General features: G+C 37.2%; 1 protein-coding gene across 4 annotated transcripts in view; it reads left to right on the forward strand.

The window, feature by feature from the left end:
• The first annotated feature begins 361 nt into the window (after nt 1-361).
• The window catches only part of cdk11b (cyclin dependent kinase 11B), a 17,092-nt gene continuing 3,091 nt past the window's right edge, over nt 362-14,362 (forward strand). Inside the window, exons 1-19 of one of the 4 annotated variants that reach the window (XM_079239198.1) lie at nt 362-395; nt 1,633-1,763; nt 2,123-2,262; nt 2,379-2,506; nt 2,632-2,776; nt 3,137-3,282; nt 3,506-3,631; nt 3,748-3,846; nt 4,208-4,327; nt 4,417-4,491; nt 4,955-5,181; nt 5,257-5,347; nt 5,430-5,551; nt 5,686-5,791; nt 8,800-8,921; nt 9,831-9,938; nt 10,282-10,398; nt 10,778-10,926; nt 13,896-14,085. In XM_079239198.1, the coding sequence (XP_079095324.1) occupies nt 1,653-1,763; nt 2,123-2,262; nt 2,379-2,506; nt 2,632-2,776; nt 3,137-3,282; nt 3,506-3,631; nt 3,748-3,846; nt 4,208-4,327; nt 4,417-4,491; nt 4,955-5,181; nt 5,257-5,347; nt 5,430-5,551; nt 5,686-5,791; nt 8,800-8,921; nt 9,831-9,938; nt 10,282-10,398; nt 10,778-10,926; nt 13,896-14,085 (2,322 nt within the window). In that variant the 5' untranslated portion in view covers nt 362-395; nt 1,633-1,652. Of the gene's footprint in view, nt 396-550; nt 652-1,629; nt 1,784-2,122; nt 2,263-2,378; nt 2,507-2,631; nt 2,777-3,136; nt 3,283-3,505; nt 3,632-3,747; nt 3,847-4,207; nt 4,328-4,416; nt 4,492-4,954; nt 5,182-5,256; nt 5,348-5,429; nt 5,552-5,685; nt 5,792-8,799; nt 8,922-9,830; nt 9,939-10,281; nt 10,399-10,777; nt 10,927-13,895; nt 14,086-14,362 lie in introns of those variants that run through there. The other 3 variants (XM_079239200.1, XM_079239199.1, XM_079239201.1) reach the window with 3 other exon arrangements.

Raw genomic sequence — 14,362 nt, forward strand, 5'->3', positions numbered from 1 at the left:
ATAAAACAATCATGGACAATATGTTTAGTTTTGCAGCTGGATGGAGCATCTGCCCTGGAAACTAGTAGGCCTACAGCAAAACATGATTATATTATATTATATTATATTATATTATATTATATTATATTATATTATATTATATTATATTATATTATATTATATTATATTATATTATATTATATTATATTATATATATTATATTATATTATATTATATTATATTATATTATATTATATTATATTATATTATATTATATTATATTATATTATATTATATTATATTATATTATATTATATTATATTATACAGGAAATCGTTGTTTCACACCGGAGTTTTACAAACGTTGCGAACGCGTTGAACTTCCGGTGATCTAGAAAACCACTGCGCGTAACTCAGGTTTGTTTAGCATTTCATCTGTCCGTGAACTAATAGGGTCATTCTTTGATTTTAGGCTTGTTAATGGAGTTATATATACCATTTTAAAACCCATCGTTTCTAACTGATTTGACTGTGTCATTTTGTTCTGCTCAGATTTACACGCTTGGCTACAGAAGTTGTTTAGTGACGGAAACCAATGCTAATTGTTGCTAACATTTGCTAGCTAACGTGTTGGTATCATTGAATTGAAGCACAGCTCATGGCTGGTTTACAAGTAAGAAGCTTTTCTACAAGTTCGCCACTTGTGATTATATTTATGCACCATTACAATCTTTAAACTGGTTCTGCTGGACTTCAGTCTGTATTTATCTGACTTAGGTTCCAACTAAACCTTTGCTGTGATGGCGCCGCCGTGTAAATTAATGGACGGCAAACACAACAGACAGTACCTTTACTTGAAACCTATATTTATGAATACACTGAACTATTTGCGGTAAATGTGACTGCTGAAAAAGTTTGAGTCACTTTTGTGGAATTTGCCCGACTGCTTAACGTAAATGTTGTAATTGCAACAGGTTAATGTTATACGCTGTTTAAATGATATATTACAGTGAAAATAGCAAATTATTTAAAATTAAGTATATTGAGACTCATTTATTTGGCTTTGCAACCTAATTTATCAATGTGGTTAAAGATGATTGAATAAATACTATCATTAAGCTGCAGTTATGCTGCATTCATCTCGTCTTGTTGACAATTAACCTCCATTGGTCCTACCTTTTTGTTAATGTTACAGGTATGAGTTTTGTCTGTATTTGAGACTTGTTCTTTTGATCTTTTACTGCTTCCTTTTATTGTGCTAGGTCATGAATACATGTATTGTTCCATTATGTGCAAACTTGAATTGTGTTTTACCACACAGGACACAAACCTGTAGGTCAGGTGCCCTTCAAATTGATTAGATCATCAAGTTAATTTGCTTTTTACATTGTAAGACCTGCATTACAAAGATTGCACATGTGTTCACTGTAATGACAATGCTCAAACAATATATTGTGCAGCTCTAGTAGTAATACTATTATACAAATATGGTGTCCAAATAAATGATGATTATTTTCAGGTCTTTTAAAAAGCATGCAACTACAGCAGATCTTTGTTTTCTGCTGTGTTCATGGCTGAAATCAAGGCAATCTTAACTATTGTACTCTCATGAACCTTTGTGTGTTCCCTTCTGTATCTTGGTTGTGTGAAGCAGGCGGTGGAGAGTGGACGCTGATGGGGGACGAAAAAGAGACCTGGAAAGTAAAAACTCTTGACGAAATCCTACTAGAGAAAAAACGCAGAAGAGAATTAGAAGAGAGAACAGATCCTAAGCGCCAGAAAAATGTAAAGTATCTTCAAGACAAGTAATTTATTTTTACCTAATGAATGCTAATATTGTAATATTATTGATGATGATATTATATGTCAATGATATTATAAATAATTTTTGTTTTTGTAATAGTTTTTTATGTGTGTTTTGTGTGTTTGTCAGTGTATTTATTAAATGGTTTTCTCTGTGGCTTTTGCAAGAAGTAGTAGTTCTGGTTAGAACAATTAGCTCTTCGTGTAGTTTAGTTTTTTTTGGCAAGAAACTAGCTAGAATGGAATAACCATAAACATGTTGTTGCTTTTTAGTAATTATTCAAACAAATATCACAGTTTCTGGCTTTAACCACAAATTTTGCTCTCCTTGTTTTGCGCAGTTCCCACAGGGCCTTGTTTCACAGGCGGATGATCGGGAAGCCAAACGAGACACTCCGGAGGAAGGAGAACTACGAGATCAAAGGATGGAAATAACAATTCGTAATTCCCCGTATACACGGGAGGACTCGACAGAGGACAGGTACTTAAAATTGGAGTTTACATTTTGTAACAGTGCAATTACCAATTAAGAAGAAGGTTTAGCTTCATTAATGGCTATGTACAAATTTTATAGTGTTTTCTTTATATTTCTGTTAGAGGGGAAGAAGATGAATCACTAGCAATCAAGCCTCCACAGCAGGTTGCAAGGAAAGACAAATCTCACCATAGGAAAGAGGAGAAGAGAAAAGATAAAAGACGCCATCGCAGTCACTCCGCGGAAGGAGGTCAGGGAGTGCTCTTTAACTGGATTATTACAAATATGACTTACATTGAAATACATGTTTCTGAGAGTTTATTTCAGATTCGCTTAGAATAATGTTAATTTTGTGTTCATTTTTCACAAAAACAGGTGGGAAGCATGTACGACCCAAAGATAAAGAAAAAGAGCGAGAAAGTGATCGGAGGAAGCGCCAGTGGGAAGAAGACAAAGCTCGGAGAGATCGGGAAAGGCAGAAACGAAGGGAACAGGCCATAGCGCATTCACGCAGAGAGAGGTTAGCACCAGCTCAGGAAAAGAATAAATCTCATGTGGAGTAAAACAAGCAGGACAAATATGACAAAATGTGAATGCCAAGACTGACGCTGCTATATTTGAGATGTCATATGTATACTTTGACTATTTTATTTATAATGCTGGGATATTAAATCCTGTTAGCATCATTAAACATAGTTAATATATTTTCCTTTCTTTTTCCCAGTTTTACTGTAGGTGAACGTGTACTTGTTTTAAATCCATCTGAAGTCATTAGATACATTTGGAAAGGATGGGAAGCTATATAACTTTATTCCCTTTAGCGCTTTTAAAGTAAAGTCTGGTTCTGTAAACAAATGAACAGATGTTTATTGAACTGTAGTGTCCTTGTTTTAAACGACAGGGATCGACTGGAGCAGCTGGAGCGCCAACGTGAACGGGACAGAAAGCTCCGTGAGCAGCAGAAAGAGCAATGGGAGATGAAGGATCGGGAGAGAAGAGCTGAAGAGCGTCGTAGAAGGCGGGAAGGTCAGTACCTAACTTTGTGGTCAATAGGTGTTATTTGTTTGTTTTGATTTTTCCCAACATTCACAATCAATGTTTATGATAAGGAGCTACGAGAACAGTTTATTAACTGTCATGTTGGTAAAATAGAATAATACAAGAAAAAATGTCCTGTTGTCAGTCTGTAAAAGTTGGAATAAACCTTTAGCAATACTTCATCATAGTTTTTTTTTCCCCCCATTCAAAGTGGCGTCTCACCATCGAATGCTACCTGACGAGTATGATGACAAGCCGAAGCAAAGCCACCGTAGTCGTAGTCCCACTCGTGTTCCCCGGGACAGGTCTGAGCACAGTGAACCATGGAAAGTTGCGCGTGAGTTTAGTGTCATATTTGTGTGCCCCTTAACAAAGGATTACTCGGATTTCAGTGCAGCTCACACTAAATATATATCATGTTTTTTCTTTTTACGTTTTTTTTTTTTTTATTAGCATTAAAAGAGGAGAAGCCAGAAATCAAAGACCTGCTTGCAGACCTTCAGGACATCAGTGACACTGAAAGGAAGACTAGCACTGCAGAATCATCAGTGGGTAAGGAATCATGTGACTGGACTATGAGTAATCTATAGACAGCTTGAAAATCATGCTGGAAAATTACAACAGATCAGTAATAAAGTGTTTACTCGAGCAATAAACACTTAAGTATAATATTTTTTCCTTATGATAACATGTTTTTTTTTAAAGTAGTGCTTTATGCATTAGAAAAGAGCAGCTCTACACCATTACCTTATTTAGTAGTGGATCTGTGAAAATACAAATTAATCTTTGCATCTCTTTTTGTCATTTGGCTGCATCTCTCTTCAGTCTTCTGCTAACACCACAGTTTCCATTTTGTGGTTGAATTAATTTCTTTGTCTTTATACTCCTCTGACACCACATTTTCTTTGTTTAGCATCAGGATCAGGTTCTGAAGGGGAAGATGAAGAAGAAGAGGAATCCAGCAGCCAAAGTGAGGGTGAGGAGGAGGAAGAGGAGTCTGTTTCAGGTTCAGGACGGTCTGAACAGAGTGCAGGTAAAACTTTCTGCATTTCAGAGTGTTTTATTGTTGTGTCAAGTTCAGGGACATTCGATCAACATTCATAGAGGCTTTGTTTCTTTCAGAGGATGTAAGTGAGGAAGAACAGTCGGAGGAAGATTTTGAGGACCAGAGAGAAAATGGAAACCACATACCTGCTGGTTAGTAAATCGCAGATTTTCAGTTCTGTGTTTGACAGCTGATCAAGTTGGGAGGGATTTAGATGACTGTGAACGCAGCTACATAAACAAACACATAAACCTCTTTACATTTATAGTAGTGTGATTTAGGAGTCAGTTTAAAAAGGAAGAGTTGTGAGAGATCACAGGGAAAATGAGACAAATCATAAATTAAAATTTTTTCTGTAAAGATTTTACATCTTCTGTACGGTTAGGGGTTTTTATCTGGGCTTATTCTGCTGAAGGTTATTGTAATGTTTCCCAAGACTTCACTCCCGGTTTGTTAGAAGCTTATTCTGTGATCCAGAGGCTAAGTGGGTTGCCCGCTGAAATCTTATTTTCATTTTGAAAAGTCGATGTGTCAGTGGCACAGCTGTGACTTAGCCACTTTTTTGTCAAACGCACATTATGAAGATTTGAACTGACTTCCATCTTTGCTTTCTAGTGCCAGAGTCTCGTTTTGACCACGATTCAGAAGAAAGTGGTGAAGACATGGAGGAAGAGGAGGAGGAGGAGGAGGAAGAGGATGAAGTTGGAGAAGGTGACCCCACTCCCCACTCTCAAACTCATTCACGCTCCCCCACCCCTGAGGAGAATTACATCCCAGACTCTCCTCCTATTTCACCTGTGGAACTGAAGAAGGAGCTGCCCAAATATCTGCCTGCTTTACAGGTAAGGGCCAACACAACAGATGTACGGTCTTTGTGAGTCAGTGTGGCGTGGTTCTGAGTTACATTTTATCTTCAGGGTTGCCGTAGTGTTGAAGAATTTCAGTGTCTGAACCGAATAGAGGAGGGGACCTATGGTGTGGTGTACAGAGCCAAGGACAAGAAGACTGGTGAGGAAATAAATGCAAATACGTTTGCCTTTAGGGCTCTCAGTTGTGTTTATAGTCAATATTAATAAAATCCTGTCTGCAGATGAGATTGTTGCCCTGAAAAGGCTGAAAATGGAAAAGGAGAAGGAAGGATTTCCCATCACATCTTTAAGAGAAATCAATACAATTCTGAAAGCTCAACATCCAAACATCGTCACAGTGAGGGTGAGAAAAGCTTACTAAGTTTGTTTTGTTTACAGTCTCAACCAAAGTTTTTTTTTGTTGTTGTTGTTTTTAGATCAACGTAATTTTCTTTATTGAGAAAAAGCAACAGAAGTTATTTTCTTCTATATTATCAGGAAATAGTTGTTGGAAGCAACATGGACAAGATTTACATTGTGATGAACTACGTAGAGCATGACCTGAAGAGCCTGATGGAAACCATGAAGCAGCCTTTTCTACCAGGTAATATCTGAGTGCTCAGTTTTTCTTTTAAATGAATCATTTTTAATATTTAAGCAAGACAACAGGATGCAAAAGTTCTTTGACAAATGCAAACTATTGACATATTCACAACACCACAGAAAGATAATTGCATGATCAATCTTAAATATTAAAGTGAATGTCAAAAAGAAACCTAGTCAGATACAAACATTTCTCCAATTAACCTGCAGTTTTAACAGACAGTCAACTCAAGAATAATGTACTCTAAATTTCAAGAGACATGCGGGAGCCAGTTTTTCTCTTCTTGAGAACATATATTTATTGTGTGAAATCACTACCTACTCAAAAACTCAACAACAATAGTATTACACAGCATTTTGTTTTAGGACTCCCAAATCTGAAACAAAGTCATTGCTGTGGAATTATAATTCCAAAATATGAAGCCGTTAGATACGATTAAAACTACACTAGTATTTTAATTCCTGAGATTTTAATTGTTAATTTTAATTTTAATTTCCCTTTGGAAAGTTTTTTTTTTCTTTTCATTTCATTTTACTTGCCCTTATTTTGGTGAGCCTTTCAGGGTAAATGTATCAGTCTCTTTTGTCATTGTATCCCCATAGCTGCCAATTCAGAGGATGCTGCATTCACTGTACCTCAGAAATATGAAGTTAAATCTTTTTTACTCTCCTTTTTTTCTTTTGCTTTTAACAACAAATCTTGTCAGGAGCAATATAAAATAAATTAGCTGCGAAAGCTTTATTAACATTTTATTTAATGTTTTATAGCTTGACAAAGATAGATATTTCATTTTCCTATTTGCCATGAATGCACCATCAGTATCGAATTGGCAGCAGCTGCTACAAAAAACAAATACTGGTGAAATATTAGCCATATAAGCCACTGTTAAAATTATTAGTTGCTAATAATGCAGAAACAGCAAAGTAGAGCGACAGGGAAGTCCTGAGTTTAGGCCCGGTGTTATGGTTCCTTAACTGACCTGGTTCTGTGGTGCATTTTCTAACAACCATGGCCTTGAGATGAGGCTAAGCTTAAAGCGTACTCTGTAGCCAACCAACTGTCTATGGTCCAACTCTGGGTGAGAGAAATGTAAGTATTTGAGAATAGAATCAAGAGTGAAGTTTTGTGGGGTTTTTTTTTTGTCAATTTGGTGTATTGTTTGTCTATTGTCAGGCTATTTGCTTTATACTATTTTAATAACATGCTCCAAGGGTTATTGAACACTACAGATTTCAGCCTGAAGAAAAGAGCAGGAGAATGGTGTCATTGCTCACTCAATGCCTGCAAAAAGATCTGCTTTGAATAATGGTTCAACCCCATAAAATCTTGCAATTTTCACATAAAACTGGTTTCACCAATAAAAGACTTGTTGATCTACAGTTTACTGGACTACTTTAACCAGTAAGGGTCCGAGAAAGTACCTAGTCCAGATGCAGCTGGACCTCTTCTGTTTTAGTATCTTCTACTTCTGGAGTACAGTATGGCTTCAAACATAAATAGTATTTGCAACTGATCTGAAATAAGTGTTTACTGAATCTACTAGGGGTGGGAAAATCGAATCATAAAATCAAATATCACAATGTTTTACTTCACAATTTTAAAATCGATTTTGTTTTTAAAAAAAATCTATTGTAAAATATTTCATTTCCTTTTCATTCATCATTTTCATTGTTTTTATTGATCCTTTGACTTCTTGGGCTTTATAGCAGCAGTGATGGTCTGGCTACTGTGTTGTTTTTTCCTAAGTGAAATCAAGAAAAATGAAAAGCAAAAAAAAAGTTTTGTACATTATTTTTTTGTTGTTGTTTTTAATCTACAAAAATCAGCATTATCGAAGAATTATGAGATCGCAATTTGAATTGAATCAGCACATAAAAAATCAGAATCGAATCGAATTTGGACGAAAGCATATCGTCACAGTCCAAGAATCTACAATAGTAAATGTTGCCAGGAATGGCATACATTAAATAAATCTCAAGAAATCTTGCTTTCCATTAGTGTATGACGTGTGGATATTTGCAAGGGATTCTGGGTAAAATACATATTTATTTGTCATGAACCGCCCACAGGACATCCTGTATCTATGGGTTAAGTTAAAGCTGGGGTAGGTAATGTTGGGGAGCTAGCAAGATGTGAAAGTATCACCCTGTCTTGGCTCCTCCCCCTCTGGTTTTGCTCCTTGCGTGATCCGAGGCTTTTTTCTTACCCCCACCAAGGAGGTTATGTTTTTGTCGTCGTTTATCCGTTTGTCGGTTTGTGTTGAAGATCACTCAAAAAGTTATGGACGGATTTTATTTGAATTTTTTGGAGTTTTTGGAAATGTGAAAAGAAAGAACTGATTTAATTTTGGCGGTCAACGGGATCACCATTTGGATCCAGGAATTTTTTTAAAGGCCATGGCGGAGGTTTGCGCTCTGAGTGCTTTTCTAGTTCGCAGTTTTTTCTGCCAACTATTTTCTCTTTCTTGGCTGTTTAGCAGGAGGAGGCAAATCCTTCCAGCATTTTCTTAGCTATGTTTGCCTTCCGATTTTTTTCTTCACTACTTTGTATTTTCATCCTAACATGCTGTTTATATGCAGGGTGTGGCTATCAGGTGTGCTCTGTGGAAGGGGAGGGGGGAGAAGAAGCTTACAAAATATAAGAAATGAAATTTCAATTCGGCCTGAACGTTCTGATTGGTCAGAGTTTTTACAGATTTACAGTAAATTGAGGGGTCTAACTATATTTCTTATTATTCATGATTACAAAATGTATAGACTACTATCAGGACGAGGAACCACTTCACCCAGAGTTAAAAAAAAAAAAAAAAAAAAAAAAGTCTCTGAGCAAGATTACTTACCTCAGCTTTAACTGGACCAGCATGTCGCATACAGTTCATTAAGACCATGGGAAAGTGTATCATTGTGCGAAAAAGTTAATGTGTTTCCTTTAAGTATGACATGTTTTGAAGTGTGAAAACATCTAAAAAAACTCACATTAAGTATGGAACTTTTTATTTTTTATTTTAGGAGAAGTAAAGACTCTGATGATTCAGCTTCTTCGAGGAGTCCGACATCTTCATGACAACTGGATTCTTCATCGTGATCTGAAGACATCCAATCTTCTGCTGAGCCATAAGGGCATCCTCAAGGTATGCTAGAACTGCACTGCTCATCAAGGCCTGTAACATAAAAAATCTTTGCTTTGCTTCAGCCTCTCTTGGGGTTTTTGAGTTAAACCAAAGTAACATTTTATTTCCACCATGTGACTGTTGAGGAATAAACCTGGTTTAACCCATAAGATATGGGTTAAACTGTATATATTATATACAGTTTCTGAGTCGTTTGGCATCACTTTACTGGACAAATATTGCCTAAAATCCAGTAAAACTCTCTGATTCTTGTCTTTTTCCTTTTAATGGACACCAGCAAACAGAACATTACATCATAAAAATGTTGAACTATCACATGGTAATAAATGGTAAATATCCCAAAACAATTGTGCTACTCTTTTATTTTACATTTTGTTAAAGGGATAAATAATGACTTCATATTTTAGAAAATGTACTTATTTTAACATTTTTTTTATGGATTGGGCCTATATGGGTTAAAGTTGTTTTTCCAAGAGTGCTGAAATTAAATAACCCAACTCTAACATGAATGGCAGACAAGTGTTTCTTTTAAAGTCAAATAATTGTCTGGGAACATTAAAAAGCTGAAAGAAGCACAAAGAATGTGTTCATTATATCAATTATAGCATGACCTTCAAAGATTATATGGAAGACTCATCAGTGCAAACATAAATCTAGCTTTTTTCCCTGCTTTTTAGTGTTAACGTTATGCAAGATGACATGACAAAAGATGACTTATACTTCAGTGTAGATTTTTTTTATATTAGATGACTGCACTGTACTCTGTTGATTGAATGTACCATCGTTTGATTTAACAACCACAGTATAAATATCTTAAGAGGAATGTAATTAACATTTAGACATAACTTTGCCACAAATTAAAATTTTGTGGTCTCTGAAAATATTTTTTCCATCTTTGCTGTCCCGTAGATTGGCGACTTTGGTTTGGCACGAGAGTACGGTTCCCCCTTGAAGCCTTACACTCCTGTCGTGGTGACTCTGTGGTACCGATCGCCAGAGCTGCTGCTTGGAGCCAAGGTAGGTGTTCTAGGTGATGACACGGACCCAAACAGAAAGACATAGATGAAATACCTGTGCAGAAGCAAATGTTAAGCGGATGAACTTTCACAGAGGTGATTACCATCACGATTGTCTGTTTCAGGCAGAGACATAGTTCCAGTAGTAGACGGTATCTTTGAAATATTTGGCTCGCAAGTTACCAAATACCACAAAATGCTATTTGAGTTGTGGAGTGTATGATTTATACAGAGATCCAGCAAGCACATCCACTTTCACACACATGTCAAACTCAAACGTGCCAAGCAGACTGTCTAGTTGATGTTTCTGCGGACTACCACTGTGTTTGTTCTTCTCTCCGCAGGAGTACTCCACAGCTGTGGACATGTGGTCTGTGGGTTGCATATTTGGCGAGCTTCTCACCCAGAAACCTCTTTTCCCTGGAAAATCCGAAATTGACCAAATTAACAAGATTTTCAAGGTAAATGTGATTTGCTGGTAAGAAATAAACTAAATCATATCAATAAAGAGGAAAACTCTTCTGTTTACAGCCTGTAAGTTGAATGTGGTGTCTAGGAAGCAGTTTTGTAGTTCATCACAGGGTGGAGCTGTTGTTAGACACCTGATGGGGTTAATGTGAAACTGCACAGCTTACTCGAGTTGGTTGATCCACAGAAACATCACAGCTATGTGGACGGATTTGATTAACTTCTCTAGTGATGTTTTGATAAAAATCAATCAGTTAATGTAACAGCATCTGTATCGGACCGGTCTGGCACATATCGGACCGGTCTGGATCATATCACACATATCTTCTTGCACTGAATGTATGGCAGCTGACTAGTTTGTGATGACCGTAGGATCTGGGGTCACCTAGCGAGAAGATTTGGCCTGGCTACAGTGAGCTGCCTGCTGTGAAGAAAATGACTTTCACAGAGTATCCTTACAACAACCTGCGGAAGCGTTTCGGAGCGCTGCTCTCGGACCAAGGATTTGACCTCATGAACAAGTAGGTTTCTTAAAGTCTGTCATATTTCACACGTAAACTTAAAACATTGTATCTCAGTCAGTCTGGTTTAATCTGGTGTCCAGCTGCTGCGACAATCTGAAAAAATTAATGTGACAATGTTTATACACCACTTGGTTCCAGTTGTTATTTCCACACAAGCTGAAAAGTCACCACATGCTTTGTAGTACGGAGACGGGATGCTGCCGAGGAAATAAAGCAGTGTTTTCAAGTGAAATGCCGTAGATGTTAGGAGAAAAAAACTCACGGTCCCCAATGCTGTCCCTTGCTATGTTGGATGCTTCTAAAATTACTTAATCTTTTATCTTATATATACCTGTCTCAACACTGATGGAAACTTCCTTCATTTTGTGTTCTGCTTTGAGTGTAGACATCTTAAAAAAAAATTTCTCATTTCAGCATTTCACTTCCCTCCATTTGTTGGCATCCCAACTGAGAATAGTTTACACCTCTTGGTCCGATCCTTGACATTGATTTAAAAGCTTCCAATACTGTTGAAAGACACATTTTAATCCTATAACGTCATATTTGATACATACAGTTTCTGACACCTTTTGCATCACTTTATGGTAGAAACATTCAAAATCCTGTTTAACACAGTCTGATTATTGTGTCCCTTCCCCGGGACACCATGAAGCAGAAGACTACAAAAAATAATACAAAAAAAGTTACCTTTTTTTTTTTTTTTTTTTTACGTTTTGGTAAAGTGTCAAATAAAGACTTTAGCTTTTTCTTTTCCTTTCAGTTTTTCTTAGGTTGGGCTTTAAAGGGTTAAGACAGTGAAATATCTGGTGCTGGTTACTTAGATTTTTTATTTTATATACATTATTATTATTATTTATTCGTCCTGGTGCATATCTTGTCACAATTTCTGATGGGCTTTATCCAGTCAGCTGTTGGAACTGTTTTCATTTTGAACTTACAGCTTTGATACCACGGGTGAGATGGTAGCTAAAATAAGTATGTTAGTATCAGGTAAACCAACAATTAAAACCCCAAAAGTTAATGAAAAAATGCCATTAGTTTACATTGCAGAAGAAAATGATAAAATAGTTTCATTGCAGATGTTTGATTCTATTTTAATATCTTAATGCTCAAATGTGTATAATTAGATCTTAAATATTCCGTAGTTTTGTTGTTTCCATTTGCTGATGGTCTTTTCAGTGTTAATGGTAGACATTGATAACATACAATAATGAAAGATGTAGCTTATAATAATCATGACTCTTACAGTGGAAATGAACCTCGCTTTAACAAAAAAAAAAAAAAAAAAAGTTTCACCCTGTCAGATTCTGCTGCTGTTCCCATCGTTATTCAGCCTGTATTTCTGGCAAATCCATACAAAACATGACAGCAGCAGTAGCGTATTGCTAATCCATCAACATACCTCAGCAGGAGCCCAGTTCAGCCGACATTCAATTTCATGCTCCAAACTACACGAAAATGTTTTGGAGAGCACATTTTATACAAAAAAATCCTTTTCATACACAGAGGAAAAGAGTTTTTTTTTTTTCTTTCTTCATGCAAATTCCACACCTCAGCGTGGTTTTGCAGCTGCAAGCGGGCGTTTTTCAGTTCTTAGCCCAGGATCTTTACTGACCCACTGAGTCTTTTGTCCACTCCTGTAATGACAAAATCCTTCTGGTCAGTTTGCTCGCAGCTGCAGCGGATAACATTGTCCACTGTGCCGGTGTGAAGGATCGCAGTTCAGTTGAAATCCACTGCTGCTGAAAGAAAACTCCCAAAAAGCATTTTACCCAGGGACACATTCACACCGCAGCAGGTCAACGTGAAGAGAGGTTGTGTTTGGAAAAGCTTCAGAGCGGCAGAGAATGTATTTGTAGGTGTAGTTTGGCAGCTAGACGTCACAGAGCTGTCTGGAATATCACACCACCCTGTGTCAGAAAATGTTAAAAGCCTGTGCAGATATCTCAGCACCCATATGATCGCTGAACTGGCTGTGCTCAGAGTGTTGGATTGAGACTTTCTGATATAAATCCTCAATGTAAAGACTCATAATTCTGCTACTTTTCCATTAAGTCACTGTTTTCCAAAACCATGTGACAGAGGTGCAAATAGGACTGCTCAAATATTGCTCAAGTTAAAACAAGCTGGATCCTAAGACTCAAGATAAGGAGGCTCATACTTGGGGAAAGCAAATCACATAGTTTAAATACAAAGATTTCAACACACATCCAGTGTTTGTCTTCATAGTTGAACGGTTGACAGAAGTCTTTGAATGAAAACGGAGATAAATTTTCTTGCTAAAGTAAACAGATTTTTTCCAGTTTTGACCCCAGTGATATATAATTAATTCCTTGTGGAAACTTTGACCTTTTTTATGATCAGATCTACGTCTTGTGTGACTATATGTAATAAAGTCTTACCTCTGTATTCATATTCTTTCGACGTATCTCCATTGTCAATGGATTTTGTACATCAATTATTTCCATCTCAAAACCACCTCGAAGCTTGACTGGTTGATTTGCAGTCCCCATTTCTCTACTTTGTACCTAGTTGTGCACATGAGTTGAAAGCATCAAACTTTAATCAGCTCAGCTTTTCGCTGACACACAAGAGTTAAGTGATCTAGATTATGGGCCTTGGGTCTCATTAAACCACGTCATCTATTAGCCATCTATTGTTGCTGTTTTTTTGGCTGTGGCACAGAAAGATGATTCCTGCATAGTTAATCCTGCCTACAAAGCCCTGATTGGTTTTCCAAATGGGGGGAAAACAGCCCTCAATGAGCTAAATGCCAGACCCGTTTGAATCACACAAGGAATCTGAGGTGAGACCAGGGGCTGTGGCGCCAGGTTACCTCTTTAACAAAATGAAATTAAACTGAATTTAATCCTTAGTCTAGCCATAACTGCCTGGGTGCCTCTGCTCATTTACTGAAACATCAGTGAAGCATATCTATATAAACCCAATTGTTGATGGTTTTCCAGATTCCTCACCTACTGTCCCAGTAAGAGGATTATATCAGACGAGGCTCTCAAGCATGAGTACTTCAGAGAGACGCCGCTCCCCATCGACCCTTCCATGTTCCCCACCTGGCCAGCCAAGAGCGAGCAACAGAGGGTGAAGAGAGGCACCAGTCCTCGTCCCCCCGAGGGAGGCCTTGGCTACAGTCACCTGGTAAGGACATTAGGCTCCGCTTTCTCCATTACATAGAGCTACCAGGCTTTCTGAATGCTGTCTGTGTTAAATAGATTACAGACCTACAGGCTTCTGCTTTGTGTCAGAGTATTTCCTCCTTGTGTTTTCCAAGATGAGCCCCCCTTACGCTCCTAATATTTCCAGCAGTGGCCCTCTTCATCCATAAGTCTGGTACTGATATTTTTTCAGCAGAAATGTCAGTATTTATGTGTGTGTGTGTATATATATATGTATATATATATGTATATATATGTAT

The sequence above is a fragment of the Telmatherina bonti genome (genome assembly GCF_933228915.1).
Source record: "Telmatherina bonti genome assembly, chromosome: 4".
NCBI classification, from domain to species: Eukaryota; Metazoa; Chordata; class Actinopteri; order Atheriniformes; family Telmatherinidae; genus Telmatherina; species Telmatherina bonti.